The sequence below is a fragment of the Pollachius pollachius genome (assembly GCF_949987615.1).
Source record: "Pollachius pollachius genome assembly, chromosome: 2".
NCBI classification, from domain to species: Eukaryota; Metazoa; Chordata; class Actinopteri; order Gadiformes; family Gadidae; genus Pollachius; species Pollachius pollachius.
Genome location: NC_136935.1, coordinates 20,995,554 through 21,019,677, shown reverse-complemented (window position 1 = coordinate 21,019,677; position 24,124 = coordinate 20,995,554). Strand labels below are relative to the sequence as shown.

The following is a 24,124-nucleotide window of genomic DNA, read 5'->3' as shown; positions in this document are numbered from 1 at the left end:
CCAACATGTCCGGGTTCTCTGTGAGGCCAATTATGCCACCCACTCCTTTCACCCTTTTGTTTTGTCTTGCTCGTGTGCTTGGTCAATCGGCATAGCTGAAAAGCGTAGATTGCTGCGAGTTACCGTCCAATGTCCCTTTTCGAACTCTGCCCGGATACTATCTGGGAGACAGTCCATGTCCTTTTTAAAGACTGGAAGCCACCGGGCATAGCTATGATGGTCGAGAGCAAAGAACAGAGGAACAAGCTTCTGCAGGGTTGTGACCATGAGTTCGATCTTCCGTTCGCGATGTGCTTGTATGAACATGAAGATACTCTGTTGGTACTTGTACACAAGGAGCCAGAAGGAGAATGTTGGGCTCTCATGGGCAACTCTCTCAACCCAGTCCTCAAGGACCATCTCAGTTCCACTGTCCTCATAGGCTCGCTGTAGAAGGCTGTGGAGTACCACAACAGTAACTTGATGGGCATATCTTGTTCTCATTACATTGGATGCCTTCAGAAATGATGTGGCTGCTGCCACTGAATTCACTAGCCCAGCTTCTTTCAGGGCTTCAGGCCATCCTGATCCACGCAGAAGATCTCCCATGGTACTCCACAAAGCCATTTCAATGTGGAGCCCACCTAACATCACCACAAACTTGTCTTCTCCGAAGATGTCAGGGAAGGTCCACTGCATTTTTTTTGCAAGGTCATACAGGGGTTGGTCCACTACCATCACAGGGACTTGTTGTGGGTTGAGGTGCTCAGTGTTTTTCTTCACCAGGTTCATTCCATGGTGAACCATTTCTGGGGTTGCTGCTTTGTCACGAAAAAGTGGCAGGAGGGCCTCAATGCTTTTTTCCGGCTGTCCAACAACATCAGATCGAGCAGCATGGAATGAAGACCACATTGTTGGAGTGCCACTTTCTAAATCAGAATTGACATAGAGGATGTCATTTACTGCCTTCATCCATGCCTCCTCATGCTGTCTCTCTGCATCAAATGAACCTCTCACCACTGGCTGCACAACTTTAACTGGAGGTTGGGTAGCAAGATTCCGGCCCACAGGTGGTACAGATGTATACGAATGAGGCAGGATGGGTCCTACTATGCTGCTTTCTCCTGATTTCTTTGAGTTGATTTTCAGACATTCTTGGTGCAACCCAGTGTAACCCCTCTTTGCCCTTTTTTAATTTTGGGTTTCAGTTTCAATTCAAAGTTGGACCAGTTACCAGGATTCTAGGTTAACGCTCATGGAGCCCAGGATGGAACATCAACACTGACCACACTCACACAAAACGTAGTTTCAGAACTGTATTGTTAACAACAATTTTCAACATGGAAATTAATAAAACATGGAACAACATGGAAAATAATAAAACATGGAACAACATGGAAAATAATAAAATGCGCGCAAAATAAAATAGAAATATAAAGAAATGTCTTTATGGTCTTCTCTTCCTTGATATGAGCTCAGTTTATATCGTTGGGGCCCTTTGATCTTTGTGTTTCCTACCACACCGCAGGTTTGGGAGGTAGTTAAGTTGACTCTGTTCCTTGGTTCCGGCTCGCCATCTGGTTATCTCCAGCGGATGTCTGGAAGCCGCCTGGTGGCTATCCAGTGCTGGTCTCCTATCTATCGTTGACTACCAGTGTCGCTGATGTCCCCTCGACATCGAGCGTCACCAATTCAAATCCTTCACAAAAACCTGATCTGTAGGACAGGCCACATTCATACATCTCAGTAAATTACAACAGGCCATTGTTTCAGTTAAAATAAATAATAACATAAATATGACCTATATATTAATTTAAATCAATTAACAAAAATATATTATCCACATAGGTCTCACTTTACCAGTGAATGAAATAAAAACTCAAATAACTCAAAATAGCCTTTTAGCATCAATTGTCCGAATTAAATAATAATTGTCCGAATTAAATAATGAATCCCCCTTTTTCTCTCCTTCCATACAATGCACACAATAGCTTAACATTTAGAATTACCCCACGGTGTTAGCAGTTAACTCGTGCGTTAGCTCGAGTTCAATGCTAATTCGCCTTGGTCGCTACACTAGCGGCTAACGCACATGGTTTCTATTTAGCAGTTAGCGACAAGTTCGCACTGACGCAAACACACCTCCACTCGACGCTCCCCACATTCAAAAGACACATTAAACTCACCGCCGAGCGGGCAACATCAACTGTGGACTGTTGAGTCAGCTCACGGTGTTTTCCAACTACTTCTAGATACTTTTAACTACTTCTAGATATTTTTTCAATCGTGCAACCGAACGGTGCGTTCTCTCCTTTCCCACTACTTATCACGCAGTTATGCGCACTTGCAACGCCGCTTCACCGTGACGTCATGACGCACGTCTCTCTGCTCTGTCCGACGCAGTTAACCCCATAAATGCCAGCTATCGCTCTCTCACACATTCATACAAAATAATAGCGGACTTTTACTCTCTTCTTTTAACTTTTTCACAGCTTATGAAGCCTGGGCTACACCAGGCTTCTCTGATGTAGGAAACTGAAATAGTGAAATCCCAGTTCCATGGAAGGATGAGCTTGCAGTGCGTGGGATTATGATCCAAGTTATCAAGGGCTGCAACTGTGAAAATTTGCCGACGCAAATTTGTAGGACAGACTATATCTGCATTCTTCCTGGTCTGTTGTGCAATGGCCTGTGCAAAGCAAACTTCCATGCTGAGGACCTCCTCATATGATACTGTGAGTTTATATTTGTGTAGCAGATTGACTAACTTCTTGCCTCTTGTTTCCGAATGCAAATCAAGGGCAAGGAACACTGCAAGTGGAGGCTCACATTTCAAGTTTGTTGAAAGAGAGGTCATATTTAGCATGGCCACCTGACTCACAGACAGAGTCTGTCTGGAATTATCTTGATCTGTTGAGGATTTGGGTCCTGTGAGGAGATGGCGGAAGAAATACTTCATTTTCTGGGGAACAGACGTCTCTTCACAACCTCTGGGAAATGAGCCATCAAATTTAAATGGAGTTTCATGATTAAAAACTGCTTTTCTGAGGATTGAAGCTGCCATTAGTAATGTGTGCGCTTCTTCATCTGGTGTTTGTGATGTGTCTGATATGAACTTCCTAGCAGTTTTCGAACACATAATGAAAACTCTGTCCCTGATACCTTTCTCCTCTGTCAAATCAGGGAAGTTCTTGAGGACTGTTTCCTTTAGGCGTGTCCGGTTCACGATTTTCTGGATACCATATTGTTCCAGTCTCTCAGTCATCATCTCTGTTAGATCTTGCAAAGCAAAGACTCTACTACCCCCGCTAATTTCTTCTTTTAGCAATTCATTTTCTGCTGTGATTTCAAGGTTTTCACTCACTGTGGTTTGTTTACAAATCACATTGTAACGGCGGTTAAACATTGTGTAGCATTTCAGATGATACTTTGCTTCAATAGCAACCAGATCTCCTTCTGCAAGGAGTGCCAGAATACGATCTTCTCCTAGTTTAACTGCCTTGTCATGTATCTCTTGGGTAAGTGATAATTTCTGGAAAGAATGGTCTACTGCATCTGTTTCTTTAGCACAGAAGAGACATAGATTGCGGTTAACAGGTTCTCCAGTCCGACAAGATCTTCTATTTACACCAGGCAATCCCTCACGGGCAGTGCGTTTTTTTGCGTGTTCAAATGCTGAGGATCTGTAAAGCTGACGACATGATTTGTGCCAGGATGCACGATTCTGCTGCATCAATTCTTCATCTGGAAGATCTACATCTGGGTGGGGAGCCGCACCAATAGCTCTAAACTGACTCACAAGGTTGATGATTTCTTTGTAGGCTCCCACTCTACGACTGCCAACTGGATTCGCAAGAGGGCAAACAAGTTGTTCCTCAGTTTCTTTTGGCACAGAATGCACAATTCCCATTTTCTTGCCTCAGCCATCTCATAAAAACAGAATTCAAGCAGCCCATACCCTGCTTGTTGAACTCCTGTATTTTGTCAACAGGAAAGATAAAATATAATAGTTTTGTATTTACCTTTTTGTAACCAAATCAAACTTAAGTATGTTATGTAAAATAAACAGCTAAAAACCTAAAATTTACACAAGTGCAAGACCCAGTAGACCTATTCATTCCATCCTGCTGCCAGCATTAAAGTTAGCTTTAACTGGTGCTAGCAAAATGACTAATGTTAATGCTAGCTACTGTTTGGATTTATTAGCTACTAGCTGTGGTTGATATTTCACAATTCATCACACATTACTTGTCGTACAAGTTCATTAAAAACATAACTTAGCATCCAAACATGTTCATTGTTGTTTTCTTACCTTCAACATACCAATATTGCCAGAGAGAAATTAGCGCAGATGCTTGATTGTCAAATTAAGGGTAATGTGTCTGCTAGTCTGCCCTCTTGTGGCAGTAGATGGCATAACTCTACTATAACCTTATTTTTCATGGATGAAAGCAGCAAAATAATTAAAAAGTGCAACAATAACAAAAGGCCTGCAAGTTGGGTGCTTCATATCACGTAGGCTATATGCAGCCATATTTGTGTACGGGTATCCTAGCTATGTTTGTGCTATAGGGATATTCTGAACACCAATCTTAAATCCAGTCGGGTCATTACACAACCTTTATATACAATAACTTTACAAATCATGTTTCATAGCAACTTTCAGGACATTTCCAGACTTTATCTCCAAAAAAAGCATAATTTCGCTTGTGTCCATGTAATATTTTGGGATAAAAGTGTATTTATTTTTATCTGGTCACCAAATGCTTGGTACACCTGTTTCTTCTTTTAATTCTGAATCCATACATACCTCATATGTCAAAATTGGATAATCTAATCAAAAGTTGTAGCAGTTTACATATTTTGCGGCGCCCCCTAGAGGCCATTTTTCATCTGTGTGTTTGACACTCGGACTCAAATTTTTCTGTAGACCCTAAACTTCAACTTGGAAGTGAAAACCAAACTTTAACACAAATTTGAAATGACTGAGCCTTATACGACCCCACTATTAGCATCCATAGCTATGTGGAGCATACAAATCATTCAACTCTGTGGACCAAAACATTGCTTTTGCTCTCTTGCTGTGATTTGGGAGTGCATTTGTTTTGGCAGTCAGGACCCAAGTTGGTCTGTATTTCCCATACATATACATATAAACAATAGCATCTGTTAGTCATGTTAAAGCATAATCAATGATTCAAAAAGAGAACTTGTTAGGGCTGGGTCAGTTGTCAAGTGAACCGCCGTCATATATAATGTATAAAAGTCACAAATTGGGAGCAGCCAAAACTTTTAAAAGCTAAATGATGATAAATCTGAAATTCTCTGCCTTGGCCCCAACAATAAGATGGATATGCTGTCCATTAGTAATAGTCTTAGGAAGTTTACTCCTTGGATTAAATTAGAGGTTTCAAATCAAGGTGATATTGTACAGAGAAAATTATTCATGCAATTATTTCTAGTAGCCTTGGCTACGGCTATGCACTATTTACTGACGTGGCTTGGTGCATTTTGATGATACTGAAGGTCTTGAAGTAACAGAGTGTGGCTGAAAGTCCTGCAATTTTTCTGGTCCTTTAATCTGTTATGATAGTATAATGTGTCACAGTGTAAACAAGTATAGTGTATAGCACAGAACCATTTTTGCACCTAACCCTAAACTTAAGCCTCTGTAACCTAAAACCTTCACCTAAACATCTCCAATGTACAACATCCACTGAAGCATCTCTAACCTCAAACCTAAACTTTAAGGTATGATAGGTAACAATTCTGCATTTTAATATCTAAACATGATTAGAATGATGTTATATAGTTTGTTGAGATGTGTACTTAAATTATCTAAGTTGTTTCCTACAATGTTCAAACCTAGAGAAAACCGTAGTCTTATTCATGGTGGTGGACGGTTGCATGTCGATGGCGTCATATGTGTCATATATGCCATATTTGTCTTATTCCTGATGTGTTTCTTGCATCTCTCAACCCAGATTGAAGATGTACTCACAGACATTGAAGAAGAAGAAGAAGAGGAAGAGGAAGAGGAAGAAGAAGAAGATGAAGTGGATGAAGCAGTCATTGATGAATTTGTTGAAGCAGACATCGATGTTGAAGCAGGCATTGTAGATGCAGACGAGAATGATGCGATGCTTTCATCCAACATGCCTGCTGAGAAGGTTTCCACAGCAACCAGAGCCAAGCAGCTGGCCCAGCGCCTTCGAACCACAGCACACGAGGTTCTCCAGGATGTAGGACGGATTCTAACCATATGTCTTTTGGCTTTAGCTGGTAAGATTATTGTTGAATCTCTAATACATAGGAGATTATGAATAATATATGCGTATTCAAAGCAATTGATCTATGTATGTTAAGTGGTTGAGAAATAAGTGCTTTTAGTAAAGTAAGTGCTAATTAAAATGTTTTATTATTGTTAAATTAAATTACCGCCTTTTGTCTGTTGCTTTGTCCATGACCACTGCCGTGTTTGTGTGATTGTCCCTGCAGGCATAACTTTTCCATCTACGTTCTCTGCGGTCTACTTTATTCTCTTCATTGGCCTGTGCACATGGTGGGCATGTCACCTTCCCATCAGCCCCGTGGGGTTCAACGCACTGTGTGTCATGGTGGGGTTCTTCACTGCTGGTCACATGGTCTGTCTGTATCTGTACCAGAGTCAGGTGGCACAAAGCCTGTTCCCACCTGAAAGTCTATGGGCCAGGTAAAGTATTGTTCCTTTTTACACTTATTCCCTTAGCAGCACTCAAAACACACTTTTAACATGTAGACTTGTTGCAGATGAAAGTCGATTTATTACTACTTTCCGACATCAGATTTTTTAAATCTGTAAATCTTAACTCATTTGGATGGATGGATTTTGTTGAGTATCTATTTTGCTAATTTACATTTATGGTCTTATTAGGTGAGTGCTGCATGCAGCGCTCAACTATTGTTCTTCATAAGTTTTATTATTTCTTTCTTTGTTATTCTCTACAAACTTTGGGACCTATCTCCTTCCTCAATCTTTTACCTAGAGACTCCATTCAAATTTTCAGAGTAGCTTGGAATCGCACGCTTCTTTTCAGAATTTTTTAAATATTTTAGACTTTTTAAGATATTCTACTTTTAAAATACTATAAATTTTTTAACATGGGAGTCAATGGGTGCTTAAGACATAACTAAATCAATTTTCAACCGTTTATCTTTGTTCAAACCATTTAACAAATCTACACACTTGTATCTTCAATAATATCTAAACGGAATTTCAATATCATTTAAACTTTCTTCAGAATCACAGTTTTAGTTTCATACCGGTGTGGGTACCGGATCGATTCGGCTGCCAGATCGACTCGGGGTCCTGCGCTTACAGATGACGTATCGACACTTGACGTATCGACACAAGCCAATGGACAAAACCCGGAAGGGTTGTTTATCAACGGGGCTCAATCATGGTCATAAAAAGAAGGCTCAGTCCGTTTTGGTTTTGATTTCATTGAACACAGCCCTTTCTTTCGCACAAAAAAAGCCATTGGAAACACGTCTGAAAGCACTGATGAATGCATATGTAACCCAGTTCCTGTTAGGCAATCTTATTCATAAGGAGCAGAACGGAAGTGTCTGCATGTGGGTCGCTGTTTTGACTCTGTGTTGTGAGCGCTGGAATTAAAGTGGATCGCCCCGTTCAGTGAATGGAGTTAACCGATTCTTCTTTTATATATTACCTGAGTATAGGCAACAATAAATCGCCCGGTTACACACATATTTTTATTTTCACATATGTTAAAGTAATTATCACCTACAAAACTAATCCTATATTGATGAAAGCCCCCCCCCCCGCTAAAGTTTATCAGCTCACGTTAGCCATCAATCTAAAGCCACAAATATTATCTGATCAATCTTTGTACATTCGATTATTATTCATAGATTAGAAAACAAAAGGAGATCGTTAATACTTGGGAATAACGGGAATGAATGAAATGCGCATGCGCATTTAAAAGGCAGCGTTTACAGGAAGTGCATCATTATTGCGCATGTAGGACACCGAGTCGATCTGGCAGGCGAGTCGATATGGTACCCACACCGGCTTCGTTTTCAGCTGTTTTCATTAAAGACTTCTGCCCATTCTGACACACCTACTTCTTAAGACATCGTAACTCAATCATTTTTCAACCGTTTACCTTCGTTCAAACCCTTTAACAAATCTGCACACTTGTATCTTCAATAATATACAAACAGAATTTCGATATCATTTAAACTTTATTCAGGATCACAGTTTTAGTTTCATACCGGCTTTGTTTTCAGTTGGTCTCATTGATTTATGTTGACGCTCGAGCATGAGGACGTTCAGCAGTGTTGCCAGATTGGGCAGTTTTTTCCGTCAGATTGGGCTACTTTTGGAGGACTTTCAGGCAGTGTTGCCAGATTGGGCTGTTTTTCCCGCTCTATTGGGCTACTTTTAATCACACACTGGCTCGCTATTCTCTTAAAGACACACACACACACACACACACACACACACACACACACACACACACACACACACACACACACACTCACACTCACACTCACACTCACACCAGCAGTGCAGGGCAATACATTTGACCTTTCAGATTCTTCAGTTCAATTCATTTTACACACTTTTCATTCAGCTGTCACTTTATTTGTTTCCAACCATTTACATTTTCTTAAATGGTGTGCATGTTTACATTGTTTACTCCATTTAGACTTTTGAACTTTTGTTCAAATCCCTTCACTTGATTTAAGCCATTTAACGTTTCTTTATGTGGCTTTATTAAGAAATATTTTCAACCTCACTTTGCACTACAGCACTCACCGCATTTTCTGCAGGAAATGCATTTTCTAGTTGATAATAAGGTCTTCTCCTAAGGAAGGCTGATAGTTGGCCTCCGGTTAATGGACATTGTGCACCGGTTTAAGATCAAAATGTTACATTTTGTTATTCTTGGTGATGTCAGGGAACACAAAGCCGAATTCTGGCCCAAGGCCACTCCTCCTTTAGTTTGTGAATGCTCGTAGACATAATAACTACTACTGTGTGGGTATAATAACATACATTTCAATGAGTGTCAGAGAGTCAAAGGATAGCCCCCCGCTCATGGAGACACTAAGCCCCCAAAAACTTTTTTGCACATACCTCTAGAGTATAATGAAGTCATCATTGTTGTAAATATTAACTGTAAGATTTGTTCATCAATTCACAAACACAATGGGTTAGCAGCTAACTAGACTTTCCAAATGTACACTATAGCATAAGGTCATGTAGTTGTGGGAAGTCATGAATGGAGTCCATTTATTCTGATCTGTACTCTATCTGACGACATATATTATATTATATTAGTAGAGAATAAAAAATAAACCACAATTAATGCCTACAAGAAACAAATAAATATCTACCATAAAACACAATACACAAAAAAGGTTAAAATATAGAAAAACTATGTAGGAAGAGTCTTTTAGAATTCCTTTCATTCAATAATCGTGGCTTTCCTGATCTGCCCTCTACTGTTCTAAATATTCACCAAACAACACTTTTCACAATGTTCCTGATTTATCTGAGGTATAAAGACACAGTGTTGATTTTCTCTTTCTTTAAATCCCCTCTACTAGACTGTTTGGCCTGAAGGACATCATTCAACATGGAAACTGTTCTGCCCCCTCAGACCTCATCGTGAACCTCAACCATGATTGGCCCGTCTATGTCAATCCGGGTATATTGCTCCTTCTCTACATAACAATAGCCATCGTGCTGAAGACCAGCAGCCACCGGACACCAGCCAAGGTATCAACTGCCACACCGACATATGACCTTGACTATCGCCCGTCCAGATTTAAGGGCGCTTTTACATGCACACAATGTGGTCCTTTTTAATCTGACCCTGGTACGGGCCCCTCATTGACTCAAAGGGGTGGACCAGTTTGTCCTTTTTAATCTGACCCTGGTACGGGCCCCTCATTGACTCAAAGGGGTGGATCGGTTTGTCCTTTTTAATCTGACCCTGGTACGGGGCCATCATTGACACAGAGGTGTGGATAGGTTGAACCAGAGGACTCAGGGGACGGGTAAGGATGCACAATTTTATTTTCTCCAAAAAAGGAGGAATCGAGGCATTCGCTGTGACTTCCCATAGAAGAACATAAAACTAGTCATAGACTAAGGGGCCAGAAATGTCGCCACAGAGAACAAAGAAACGTAGAAAACAACAAGTTTATATGAAGACTAAGTGGGAAGGGAACCCCGACTTAGGAACATTTATACATTGGGACTTATCAACAACAGGGGAAGATATCTAACAAAGAGCCTGGTCATGTTGGTTGGGGTGCTTTTGAACCCAGCTCAGACCAAAGCATCCAGTCCCTGACTGCATGGTCTGAAGCCTACTACAGAATGACTTGACAATAGGGCCTGTCAAATACCTGTGTAATACATCTGTCTGTGTGTGTGTGTGTGTGTGTGTGTGTGTGTATGTGTGTGTGTGTGTGTGTGTGTGTGTGTGTTTGTGTATTTTCATCAGAAAAAAGGTGAGCCAACAAGTGATAATGTTGAGCTCAGTTCCAGGAGGACACAGAGGCATAACTATGAGGATGAAACACAGGTACATGTATATTAACACAAGAAAATAAGGATTGTTGTTTACAGCCTCATCTTTTATTTACTGTGTGTGTGTGTGTGTGTGTGTGTGTGTGTGTGTGTGTGTGTGTGTGTGTGTGTGTTAGCTTATGCTCCTGTCTTCAGGTCATTCAGAGAGACCAGACACTGGGGGAGAGGCCAGTAGTGGTAAGCTGCATATAATTATTATCTAAAATATATTTAAAATAATATTGATTATTTCACGGTATAAATATAAAAAACTAAAAACATATTTTTAGCAGCAGGATACGATATAGTTGATTTCTAAATTCAGCCTTTTTTCCCCAGACCTCTGCCCTGCCATTAACCCAGAAGGAGAAAACCCGTTCTTTGTCATGGGACGAGTGGTGATGCAGCAGAGCTACGTCTGTGCTCTCATAGCCATGATGGTACATCTCACTATGGTCAAACAAGTGCATCCAATATTATGCTTTGTCATGGGTCCTCAAAGTCTTCCCCTAAGGACCCAGAAGAAATCTCTGTGTTTGGAAACGGACCCCAGAACGTTCTGAGCTCCAGTCCTCGGTTTAGTGGCGAATTTCTGCTCTGTATTATCGGCCCGGAAAGGCCAATGTACCCCATCAGGAATGTCAGGAATATCCGTGCGGGTTCCAGAGGGCTCCCCCCCGGGTGGACATCGAAGCGCCGACTGACACTGTGCTGCTCTGCTGCCGCCGCCCCCCCCCCCCGTGGACATCGGAGAGCCGGCCAAAGCCCACTGGAACCCGCATGGCCATTCTTGACATTCCGTTCTCTGTCCATATCTGGTCTATGTTTGGTCTCACAAGCGTAGAAATGCAATTTGTTGATACATAACTGGATAGAGTAGATCACACAATATATAACTATTACAAATTAATTTCAGTTGGGCCAAATATGTTGAATCCTGCCAGACCAGTGCTGAAAGTGCTGTACATCTTAACATGAATGTTAAGATATACAGTACACAGTTAAAAATACAGTCAAACAATTCTTCATAGTTACTCTGCCACCTTACCTACCACAAAATCATAAACAATGAGAAGTTCCATATCCCTTGTCTTTTGCAATCCACTCTGAACACCATGTTCATGCAGAGCAGTGTCAAGCAACCTTCCTTCACATACTGAAATTACGTCTTCTGAACTCGCAACCACTTAAAAACGTTTGGATCACGCTAATTCCGCCGGAAGTCCCCAACATAAAAGACCCATATTATTATAAACTAGTTACTAATAATTAAAAGCCTGCAGGAAGTGGTTACCTTATTAATGAACCTTCCTAAGAGTAATTTACAGCAAGATAGTGATAGTGATAGGTAGTATACATTGAACTGTGATCCGGAGGAGCTGGTGTACATTGGTCTGACGCCTCTTGGCTCCTAGCTGTTAGGAGCCTTTTGCTGTTAGGAGGTCATATCTCTTACGCTGACCCTCGTCTTCATGCTCTGCTCAGCTCTGTGTTAGTCTGTAAGTCGTCAGGCAGAAGATGACACATTCTCAGTTTTCAGCTACTCAGTCACTTCAGTGGCATCAGCTGCCTCAACATTTGCTGATTTGGGGACAGAGCCTTCTCCAGGGATGCTCCCAGGCTCTGGAACTCCCTCCCCCAAGACATCAGAGATTCAGAGTCCCTCCCATTTTTCCAATGCCGCCTCAAGACCCATCTTTTCTCTACTGCCTTCTCTTAGCCCCAACCCCCCTCCTATCCGAGCGTGTGTCAGTGATGTATGTCTGTTGTTTGTTTTACCACTAGAAAAGTGCTATATAAATCGAATTTATTATTATTATTATTATTATTATTATTATTATTATTATTATTATTATTATTATTATTATTATTATGTTACTACATCAAGTTCATGTTTTTTCTTCATCATTTACATTTTCTTTAGGTGTGGAGCATCACTTACCACAGCTGGCTGACCTTTGTGCTGTTGCTATGGGCTTGTCTCATATGGATTGTGCGGTCCAGGTACTGTAAAGAAAATAACATTTAGGTCTGAAGCCAATGTATTGAAAAACTCTTCAATACATTTTGAACAATCCTATTTCCTTGTTTTGTGTTTGTTCAGACGCCACGTGGCCATGCTGTGCTCGCCCTTCATCCTGTTCTACGGCCTGGCACTGTGCTCTCTGCAGTTCATCTGGGCCATGGAGTTCCAGCTAGAGCTTCCCAACACTGTGGGGGTGCTGAGTCTCAGACAGCTTGGCTTAGATAGGGCTCAGTACCCATGCCTCAGGCTAGGCGCTATGGTAAGCAGGTCCCTATTTAATTGACAATAAAGAAAGAGAAACCAAGGACTTCAAAGCAGGTCTAAGAAGTCACACAAGATAGTCTCACAAGATCGGCTCGGAACTGGGAGTTTAACTTTATTTTGTTAGAAATTTGTTTAAATCCACTTATGTTTCTGTACATTTCTTTTCTCCTCAGCTTCTCTTTACTCTTACCTTCTGGCTGTTGTTGCGGCAATCAGTGAAAGAGATTTTCAGTAGGAAAATTAAGATATTCACTCAACTCCAAGAGGTCAATACCAGAGGTGAGAGTTATTCCTTTCCTCTTGCTTAGACAGACATGCCCACCTGCAGAAGTGTATATTTAGCCATGAAACGCTAACATAAAAAATATCACAATATTGTTTTATTACAAACATCTTAAAAAGCCTGTGCATGTTTTTGAGACACATAAACAAATATGAGATGAGAGGCCAGTAACAACTGACTGAGCGTTATAGTTTAGTGCCTGTTTGACTACTTAGCTAAGTGTATGCGTCTGGTCTGTATGGGACTGTTCACTTATAATACCTTGTCTCCATTTCTCAATGTTCTCTTTGTGTTTACTTCTCCTGTGTTTACCATATATAGGACCGAGTGGGGGTGATGCATCAGTGCTGAAGGTGGTGGGAGGAGTGGTGATGAGCTGCTATGCCAAGTACTGGATCTATGTCTGTGGAGGGATGTTTATCATGGTCTCCTTCGCTGGGAAGCTTGTTGGATACAAAATAGTCTACATGCTGCTCTTCCTTCTCTGCCTATGCCTCTATCAGGTCGGATATTGTTACCACCCCACTGCATTCCGCTACGTCATTGTACTATTTATTATTGTGTTATATTATGTGTTTTATCATTTGATTCATTATTATTTTTATAAATAATGTAAATGTATTTATAATTTACCTTTTACATTTAGGGCATTTAGCAGACATTTTTATTCAAAGCAAATTACAATAAGTACATTTGTCAGAAGAAAGATAAAAATCAATATATCGCTGTCGGTACAGTAAGGATGTTCAGTGCCAAGCCCTTACAATCGCTAGGTTAACCCATTCCCCATATACAACAAAGATAGCTAGGATAATTATGTAAAGTAATGTAATTATTTAATTCTGTCCAGTCACCCATATGTTATGTGTCCAGGTGTACTACTCCCTGTGGAGGAAGCTGCTGAAGGTGTTCTGGTGGCTGGTAGTGGCCTACACCATGCTGATCTTAATCTCAATCTACACCTACCAGTTTGAAGACTTCCCTGGCTACTGGAGGAACCTCACTGGGTTCACAGAGGAACAGTGGGTTGACCTTTTCTATCTCCTTATAGGTCTTTTAACCATTCAAATACATTGTTTATAGTTTACCAGAATTAATTTACTTTTATGTTTTGTAATGTGGCTTATTAATATATACAAATGATTTAGGCTGAGAACAAATAAAGAATACAGTCAATATTTGACAACAGAAGAGGTTCGGAGGAAAGGATTGACTAATGGTCGTCAGTAGACAGTAGACTTGCTGCATTTGATGAAGAAGGAGGTGAGGGGTTCTGCAACCATAAGGATGCTAGGTAGCTCCACCATCAGGGGGAACTTATCCAGGCATGGTTTTCTTGACAGGTGACCGGGTTACGGTTGTTTGACCCTAACCTTAGCCCCTGCTCCCATAGTCTAGCATAACGTCTGCGTTTCCAGGTTGGCTGACATCGGCCTGGAGACATTTGCTCTGTCAGAGCTGTTCAGCAGCATCCTGATCCCCGGCTTCTTCTTGCTGGCGTGCATATTGCAGCTGCACTATTTCCACACGCCGTTCATGAGCCTCACAGACCTGGAGCACGTAAACCCTTTACACAGGTGATTAGTGAGATGATTGTTTATACATGTTTTATGCTTTTGCTATAAATCCATCTATTTTACAATATGCTGTAGTTATTGACTGCTGTTGTTATACAATGTGTAATACATGCGTTAAATATGAATGTTAATCATATGATGTTTATATGGTGATTACTAAATATATCATCCTCAAATCAGAAAGAGTGGCTGCGCCAATTCTGAGGGCACTGAGTGCCTTGAAGAAGAACTGGAGATAGGAAACCACGATCTAGAGGATGGAGGTGAGTGGTTCTCCCATTCTTTAGCTTGAACTTATGATAAGATCGTCCAGTTTATAGTTAAATTGAGGTAGAAATTCATTATGTTGCTCTTGTTTATGTATTGCCTTCCTGAGAGAGAACATATTGAAGTATGTGACGTAATATACAAGTTATGATCAGATGTTAAGTTACAGCTCCTGCTTGTAAGATCTATGTGGTCATTTCTACTGAAATTACCCAACTTAAACCAAATCAGGAAGAACTTACCAATAGATATGAATATATATATTTTTTATTTTTCAAATGATCTGATGTCACGCCTGTTGTTAAACCCATTGTTCTCTCCTCCACATCCTCGACTCCAGAGCTTATGCCTAGTAAATGGGGTCTAGTGATGGACAGGTTGCTGGTTCTTTGCAGACAGTTTTCAGATACGTTGACCCAGACTCAGGAGTTTCTCTGGAGGCTACTTGAACTCCACATTGTTAAGATGGTGGCCTTCTACACCGTGTGGGTCGCTCTAGGAGAGGTAACCACCTCTTCTCTCTTAATCCGATCTTCAAGTCTTTTAAGGCTCTATTCAGAATTGGAATATTAAGAAATAAGTACAAGCTCATACCATCCTCTCTTTTAATGTTTTCACCTCTCCCCCTGCAGCCTTCAGTCATGAACCTGTTGCTGGTGGTCCTGTGGTCCCTAGCCATGCCCTACGGGCGCTTCAGGCCCATGGCGTCCTGTCTGTCCACCGTCTGGGTGTGTGTCATCATCGTGTGTAAGATGCTGTACCAGCTGGTCATCGTCAATCCGGACAAGTACTCAAACAACTGCAGCCTGGTAAGATTTAACGTACGGTATATCAAGAGATTGTTACTGAAAGAAAATATATTATCCTTTATAATCCGGCGGTCTCCAAACCAAACCAGACACAGTTGGCACCACAATCTGCTCTACTTGTTAGCCATCTAGTTTAGATTTTTCATTGGTCATATTTTCCTTTTCCCCCCCCACATCCCGTTAAAATGAATGACGTGAAAGTGACACAAATGCAATATTTTTAAGTGATTTTAAAAGTGATGTAAGCTTGTTATGGATACTTGCGAAGGTAATCAGTAACATTTCTCCTGAAGTGATGTGAGTTTGAGAACAGTTAATGATGGGTGAAGTCGGGATGGTCTGAGTTATCCTCTCCACCTCCTCCCCATCAGCCTTTCGCCAACATGACCAACCTGTCCCCGGAGCAGATGAAGAACTCTACGCTGTACAAGGGGCCCGTGGACCCCGCCAACTGGTTCGGCTTCAGGAAAGATGCCACAGTGCTGGGATACAGCAAAGTGCGCTTACACCTATAATTCCTTTATTGGATAAAATGTTAATTTTTAACAACATACTGGCCCTGTTTACACAAGACAAAGCTTTTTCAATCTAGACTGTATCTGTATTAAATATTAAACATATACATTTTACATACAGGGCACAACAATGTGGAATAAATGCAGCGTATAACATCTCTGGTTGGGGTTTGAGGGTGCCTGTATCTCTCGTTCAACTGTTCCCGCCTGAAAGGACTGAGAAAAACATCCCTCTTTGCATTGCAAGGTTCAGAAGGCTTGTGTAAACAGGGTCAATGCTAAACTCTATCCCCATGATGGCTCACACTAAACGTGTAAAATTGCTCTTCCAGTTCAGTGGGTTGGAGCAGTGAGATTAATCGGGATGGCTATTCTCTTCTTTCAGAATCATTTGGTGGTCCTGATGCTGCTGGTGTTTGAAGCCACAGTCTACCGTCACCAGATCCACCACTACTGCCAGGTCCAGTGCTCCCCCCCTGCGGTCCAGACCCTGTTCCCCGCGGCCACCAGGGACATTCTGGACCAGGGCCTCACAAACTGCCTCAAGTACCTGCTCAACTACGCCTTCTACAAGTTTGGGCTGGAGGTTTGTTTGATTTGTGCTTTTTAACACATTGTTAAGCAACAACCTCTTGTTTTTATACCCTACGATTAACCCCAGCTGTGGTTATTTTAACAGCTTAATTATGTGTTTCCTTCGTAAAATGGTTAGATCCCACAGTCATAGTGTAGGCATTGAATTACACAATTGATCACATATAACATGCGTCATTGTGTAGTTCTGTTCTATTATCCTGACCAATCAACTCTATGAAATCAGTTCTATCAGGCCGAGAAGCAGCTGGGGCCGTTAGTAAGATGTCTGTTACTCTGCAAGATCGTTTGTAGTTCACAGCCTCCCCCACGGACGCAGCTAACTGTGCTAGTAGCTTGGTAGGCATGTTGAACACAGGAGTGCTGAAGTGTAAAGTAGGACCCCTGGTTGTGTGTACGTAGAGTCGAAGCCTCTCCAACCATAACACAGATATCACCAGATCTCTTGAGTGCTTTCACATTGAGCATGTATCTGTAACTCTCTGTCTCTCCTACTTCATTTCTCTCTCCCTCTCTCCTTCCTGTTCATCTATTTCTTGTTCTCTTTCATCATTCTTTAGCTTGCTTTCCATTTTGTCTCACCTCAAAGCATGTGAATAGACTATAAGATGAGCAAAGTGTGTGTGTGCGTGTGTGTTGGTGTGAGTTTGTGTGTGTGTGTCTGTGTGTGTGTGAGCCAGCCATCTGTGTGTTCAGCACGAGTCCTGCTAATCCCATCAGTGATGGGTTAAAGCATGGTATGTGTCATCAAACGACTTCTGTTTAGGTTGGGCAGCCTCAGAGTTCTCTCCAAACTAAAACAGAATTTGCTGGCTTGGAAGTTCCAAGAGATTGCTGTTATGCTGATGACTCCAAGCTAAAATGATTGGTGGTGGCCCTTGTGATGTGACGTTGTGATGTACAAGACCTACTCATGTGTTGAATACCCTTGAATGATGACTTGGGATTTTTCAAGCTGGACCCTATCTTCCCATCATTTTGGCTTCAAGGGGCTAGAGTTATTTGACTCTCATTACTCTTAGGGGTTAATAAGGGTTATTAGCCCCTTAGCTAAGGGTTATTAGCCCCTTAGAGCCAAAGCAAGACTTGGTTAGGCACACAAAAAGAAACAGACAGCATCAAGCAAAAGGTAATGAAGTCTTTAAACTATTCAAGAATAAGTACCAGAAACTGATTTTAGTATGTTATGTTGTGAAGGACTGGATTTAAACGTGGTCGTTTATCTTATATGATCTTCAACAAATTAATTGATGCCATTTTTAACTGTTATTAGAAGAATGACCTGAATTTAGACTAAACATTTCCTGTTTTTTTCCACCAACCAGTTTCTGGTTATTCGACTCTGCTCAGAGCTCAGAGACGAGGTGTGGATGTGTTGAGGTGGTTCTCTGCAGTGGTTGATGTCCGCGTCCAAGGTTTAAGCTTCTATGACACTTGTCGTGTAACACCACTGTGTTTTTTTGTGGAGATGTGTGGAGCTCAAGGCCAGCGTTTTGACAGTTAGCACCACCCAGGCAAATGTTGCGTGTTATTGTGTGTTATTTGCCTAATTGCCTCATTCAGTATGCCTACACTGTTTGAACTTAGGTATCCAATACTATATCTGTATCAGAAAGATCCCCTACACATTATTTTTCACCTTAAATCATTTCATTATTTCATTACTATTGAATTATTGATAAACTAATTTAAAGCTACGATGAACTATCTTATCATTTGAACTATATTTCGACATTTCTGTTGATTTTAAAATTAACATTGAAAACTAGATGCATTGATTTGCGACAGTGTCCAGTTATTAAATAAAAATGCACACATGTGGAATGTTGTGTATTGACCGATCAAGGGAATTCTACAATGCTCCAGTGTATGTATAATACTACAGTTTTCGCTTGTGCGTTGCGCGCGCTCAACCTCTAGTTGTAATTAAACCCATAGCAATAATGTGGAAACCCCAGTCGATAATGTAACAAATTTCTGAGTGCATAATATAATAACATTTTGCCTCTATTTTTACAACATATAAAATTTGTTCACCACAAATGACTCTTCAATGACTTTTTAACCATTCAGCAAACAAAAGGCAACAGGCTGATTATCATTTAGGGGGCCACTCAATGACATGCAGAATCGTCATCAACACACCCACTGAAGTGGTGTGAGAAATACAGACTTTCTACTTCTCATTCACACATAGGTAATTTACATTTCCTAAAGAGAAAATACTACCTCAGGGGTAGCATTATTCAGGAGATTTTCAGGGTACAAATGTCAGTATATGTTGTTCACACATACGGCCAATCAGAAGAATATCAGGACTTACACGTGTGTCTGAAAGCAGCTAGTGTGTGAGAATTTGATTACATTATAAAATGAGTCAATTTATTGTAACAGGGGTAATTGTTCAATGGAAAGTATAGTGTACTATGCATGCAAATAAATTATTAAATAGCTTTTACTGTTATTCAGGGATGAAAAGTGCATTGACATTTAAAATGCAAGGCAACTACTATTGGTTTGTTGAAAATAATAATCATTGAGATTAAACATCTCTTCCAGTGTCCTGGCCAAGACAGGCAGCATTAGCCTACAGTCACACATAGCATACACACAAAACATAAGAAAAAATATAACCGCAAGCGGTGATTAACGGGGTCTGAGCAAAATTAAAAGTCAAGAACACACTAATGGAAGATATATAAATATGACAAATAATTATGAAGGAATGATGTTGATGAAGATGTTCCGCTTAATGAAATGCTGTGCCTCGGCTTTCAGGTGAGCTGCAAAGGAATGGCCGAATGTCATGTTCAGGATGCTATAATCTGGATTTGAAATCTCAACCTAAGGATCACCTGTAGGCATTATCCCATTGAGCCACTGATAAACCTGAACTTCAGGCTCATTCACATGGTCAAAATGTGTGCTTGGAGGTTTCAAAATACAACATCCAGAAACCTCCAAGCACACATTACTCAAGTGAATTAAGGGCTTTCTTAAAAGCATATACCTGAAAAATCTTTGAAATTCTGGGGAAATTAAACCTTTGTAATCAAGAACACTAACGGAAGAAATATAAATATGATAATTAATTATTAAGGGAAAATGGTTAATGAAGAAGTTCCCCTTAATGCCATACTGTGTCTTGGCAGTCAGATTATTGGAAACAAATGTGCCGGAATGTTGATTGCCTGATAAATTTAGAGTGCTGTTCAATGTTGTGTTTCTTAAATGAGTGGCAATGACAGAATGTCATGTTCAGCTTGTTCATAATGCTCTATACAGGATTCAAACTCTCAACCTAAGGATCACCAGTACATGGCATTATCCCGTTGAGCCACTGACATTCCTGAGCTGCATGAAGCCTCATTCACATTGTGAAAATGTCAATTGATAAGCACACAACATCAAGAAAACTCCAAGCACACATTTCACAAGATAATTAAGGGCTTTCTACAAAGAGTACAGATCTGAAAATTTGCACTGTTAATGGTATCAACCTAATGATAGCCGAATGGTAGTTATAAAATAACAAAATGGTCATATAGGCAAAATGGGTTGAGACTGTGGACTTTTGGCTTTTCTATGAAATTGTGGGAAATTTTTAGAGCAAAAGACCATGGTGAAAAAGATGCATCTGATTTTAGAGATTAATATGATGAAATAATTTTGAGTCCAGGTCAATCTAGTAAGGAGAAATAAGGCTAGTTAATATTTTTTTTAAATAGTGCCACCTTTGGGTGCAGTACCACAATTTGGGTTTATTAGTAGTGGGGGGTATTGGTATCCACCCAATAATAGTCGTATGTTTTTTTCATACAATAACAAAATGGTCATATAAGAAAAATGGGGTAACTGCTCCAACTTTATTGGCCAATATTTCTCAAATGGAACTAAGTAAAACAAATTCTGTTCGATGATTTTTGTGAGGCTTGGTCTGAAGATTCTATGTGGCGATTTTGGTGAATCTTTGATTATTTTTGTAGCCTGTGAATCTTTTTATCATGTTTAGCTTTAATATGAAATCGTGGGAAAAGTATACATTTTCATAAATGCGTCTGATTTTAGAGATTTATATTCTGAAAGAATTTTGAGTCCAGGTCAATCTGGTGAGGAGAAATAAGCCTAATTCATGATTTTGGGTGCAGTACCACAAATTTGGGTTTATGGGTAGAGGGGGTTATTGCTAACCATACCTGAAAATTTCAAGAGTTTTCGACTTACGGTATAGGCTGCAGTATGACTTTTACAGAATTTGAGGCAACAAAAAAACATTACAGAAACAATAATAATAAATAAAACAATAAAACAACATTCCGCAGGGGGGAGCGGGGGATATCAATATCGCAAGACATTTGGGGAGGCTCAAGAAGGAGAGTTATATTAAGTTTGAGCAACAAAGTGTAAAGACATTTCGGGAGACTCCAGGAGGGGAGTAATATTACATTTGAGCAACAAAGTGTAGTCTTGTGGCGGGCTCTATAGGCATAATTCACCATACTGTGTTATTTACATGTTTTCGTTCTGTGTTATAGGGACACTGTCTCTTTAAGATTACGTGACTTATGTGTTGATATGCCAGTCGGTGCGATGTTTGAATTTAACGTTTTTTATATGACAAAATGAACGACCCGCCGTTGCTTGTCGAGGTGAGAAATTGTCTCTTCCCTTCTTTTAATCGCAATTTCTACAGTCTATAGTGAGAACATGTAACCTGGGAGAGTTTGTCGACAGCGGAGCCGTTATGTTTAAAAACATAACGTCTTCCCTGGGCGAGTGTGTCGCTGCAGTGTGTACATGTGTGTTCTTACCTGGGCACGTGTGTCGATGGCGGAGCAATTATGTTTAAAAACATAACGTATGACCTGGGCGAGTGTCGCTGCGGTGTGTGCGTGTGTGTGTGTGTTCTTAACTGTGTGTGTGTTGATGGCGGAGCCGTTATGTTTAAAAACATAACGTCTTATCTGGGCGAGTGTCGCTGCGGTGTGTGCGTGTGTGTTCTAACCTGCGCATGTGTCGATGGCGGAGCCGTTATGTTTAAGAGTGAGTGTCACTGGGTGTGTGCGCGTGTGTGTGTTCTAACCTGCGCGTGTGTCGATGGCGGAGCCGTTATGTTTAAAAACATAACGTCTTACCTCGGTGAGTGTCGCTGCGGTATGTGCGCGTGCGTGTGTGTTCTTACCTGCGTGTGTGTCAATGGCGGAGCCGTTATGTTTAAAAATATAACGTCTTACCTGTGCGGGTGTCGCTGCGGTGTGTGCGCGTATGTGTGTGTTCTAACCTGCGCGTGTGTCGATGGTGGAGCCGTTATGTTTAAAATCATAGCGTCTTAACTCGGCGAGTGTCGCTGCCTTTGTCTTGACGTACGGTGTGGGCGCGTGCGTGTGTGTTCTTACCTGCGCGTGTGTCGAGCTAAGACGTTATGTTTGAAAACATAACGTCTTAGCTCGGCGAGTGTGTCGCTGCCTTTGTCTTGACGTGTGGTGTGTGTGCGCGTGCGTGTGTGTGTGCGTTTCCATGTATGTTCGTGCGCATGTGCGTGTGTGTGCGGTGTTTGTGTGCGGTGTGTATGTGCTTGCTTGCGGTGTATGTATGCGTTTGCGCGTGCTGTGTGTGTGTGTGTGTGAGCTGCAGGCTGCTTGGCACATGCGCACATGAGTAACTTGAGTAACTGGTGCGACAGGCCTGCTATTATAGTAGTAAGATATAAACAAAATTATGATTTTTTTATACTCTATATATGTTTGTATATTTAAAGGTACACTGAGCATACATCAAGTCATAAATAGTGCAAAATACAATGTAGAGTGCCGAGCTGCTTCTGTAATAGGGTAGCTTGTTTCCGTCACTCTACAGCAGGGGTCGGCAACCCTAGGCACGCATGCCACCAGTGGCACGGGACAGCATAATCATTGGCACACTTAAAAATAAAATTATATATATATATATTTTTTTTTAATTATTTTTTTTATTTTATTATTATTATTGTTACAGAAAGCAGTGTTCTGAAATGGGATCAATTAATAGTTTTTAAACCTATGTTGTGAGTAATAAACAACAAAAGATTTAAAATATTGTTGTAAGTGGCCTGTATGCATCGCCTTCACATGCTTTTGCAAAGATGTACATGTCCTATAGATATTAATGTGGATGGTTCCAACATTCTCATATATTCTCGTTCTTTACATTTCGCTGTGTCATAATTCAGCTTAATTTTTAAGATATTGTTGCTTAAGGCCCACTCATTAACGAGAAAATGTCAAACTGGCACTGCATGTTGAAATGGTTGCTGACCCCTGCTCTACAGAAACCATTACGGCAAAACAGATGGTAGAACACGTGATTAAGCAAAGACAAAGATGATGGGCAGTTAGGGCAAAACATTGCATCATGCTCACAAATCTCTCATGGTCTTAATCTTAATCTTAATCTTCCCACCTGGAAATGTTGCACACAGTCCAGATCAGACCAATAGTTTTTTAAGTATAGAAGGAAAGTTTCATAGATATTTCTATGTCCATTACTTTCCCTTGTTTTTCCCAGTTTTTCAAAAATTTTAACCCGATTGATTGGACTTGAACTATACCTTTGTCAAAATTCAGACCGGCTGAATGAGTAGAACCGTACAATCCAGATGTTCTTGGACCCCTGCTCATTGTACATTACATAGGCAAAGTGCTTCTGCAAACAGCCCAGGTCTATAGGATTCAAGAACATTTAAAAAGTAGGACATAAAGTTGGACTATTCCCTCATTCCTTCACTCATATATTATTTCCCCTCTCTCATTTCTAACAGATATGCTTTCTGATGACAATTAATGTGATTGGCCAGAGGATGAACTTTGTGGTTATAATCCACGGCTGCTGGCTGGTGATCATCGTAGTGAGGCGGAGGCGGGCAGCGATGGCTCGGATCTGGCCTAAGTACTGCCTATTCCTGTGCCTTTTCATGATCTATCAGTATGTCCTCTGCGTGGGGATGCCGCCCGCCCTCTGTATCGGTAAGGCCATGCTATGGACTCTCTCCAAAGAGGCGTCATCGTAGGACAGACACAGGTGTCCCTCCTAAAGCGAGTTATGGGTCTTTAATGCACCAGCAGACTTAAGCAGTCAAGGTATCCCCCGGCCTCTACAAGAAGGTTTGCAAAGACACAAATATATTGCGGCGCAGAAAAGCAATAAAACAAAAAACAAGTAATATTTGGCAGTCAGTAGTGGCATC

The 24,124-nt window shown here is 40.9% G+C and overlaps 1 protein-coding gene across 1 annotated transcript in view; it reads left to right on the top strand.

Annotated features, from left to right (window-relative positions):
• Nucleotides 1-24,124, top strand: part of piezo1 (piezo type mechanosensitive ion channel component 1 (Er blood group)) — a 74,226-nt gene that overhangs the window by 25,936 nt on the left and 24,166 nt on the right. The window contains exons 5-22 of the mRNA XM_079758900.1: nucleotides 5,964-6,261; nucleotides 6,478-6,691; nucleotides 9,598-9,769; nucleotides 10,503-10,583; nucleotides 10,705-10,765; nucleotides 10,907-11,007; nucleotides 12,492-12,571; nucleotides 12,672-12,852; nucleotides 13,031-13,136; nucleotides 13,462-13,643; nucleotides 14,014-14,162; nucleotides 14,559-14,717; nucleotides 14,898-14,980; nucleotides 15,325-15,488; nucleotides 15,617-15,793; nucleotides 16,165-16,290; nucleotides 16,694-16,894; nucleotides 23,699-23,903. Coding sequence (XP_079615026.1) covers nucleotides 5,964-6,261; nucleotides 6,478-6,691; nucleotides 9,598-9,769; nucleotides 10,503-10,583; nucleotides 10,705-10,765; nucleotides 10,907-11,007; nucleotides 12,492-12,571; nucleotides 12,672-12,852; nucleotides 13,031-13,136; nucleotides 13,462-13,643; nucleotides 14,014-14,162; nucleotides 14,559-14,717; nucleotides 14,898-14,980; nucleotides 15,325-15,488; nucleotides 15,617-15,793; nucleotides 16,165-16,290; nucleotides 16,694-16,894; nucleotides 23,699-23,903 — 2,740 coding nt within the window. The remainder of the gene's footprint in view (nucleotides 1-5,963; nucleotides 6,262-6,477; nucleotides 6,692-9,597; nucleotides 9,770-10,502; nucleotides 10,584-10,704; nucleotides 10,766-10,906; nucleotides 11,008-12,491; nucleotides 12,572-12,671; nucleotides 12,853-13,030; nucleotides 13,137-13,461; nucleotides 13,644-14,013; nucleotides 14,163-14,558; nucleotides 14,718-14,897; nucleotides 14,981-15,324; nucleotides 15,489-15,616; nucleotides 15,794-16,164; nucleotides 16,291-16,693; nucleotides 16,895-23,698; nucleotides 23,904-24,124) is intronic.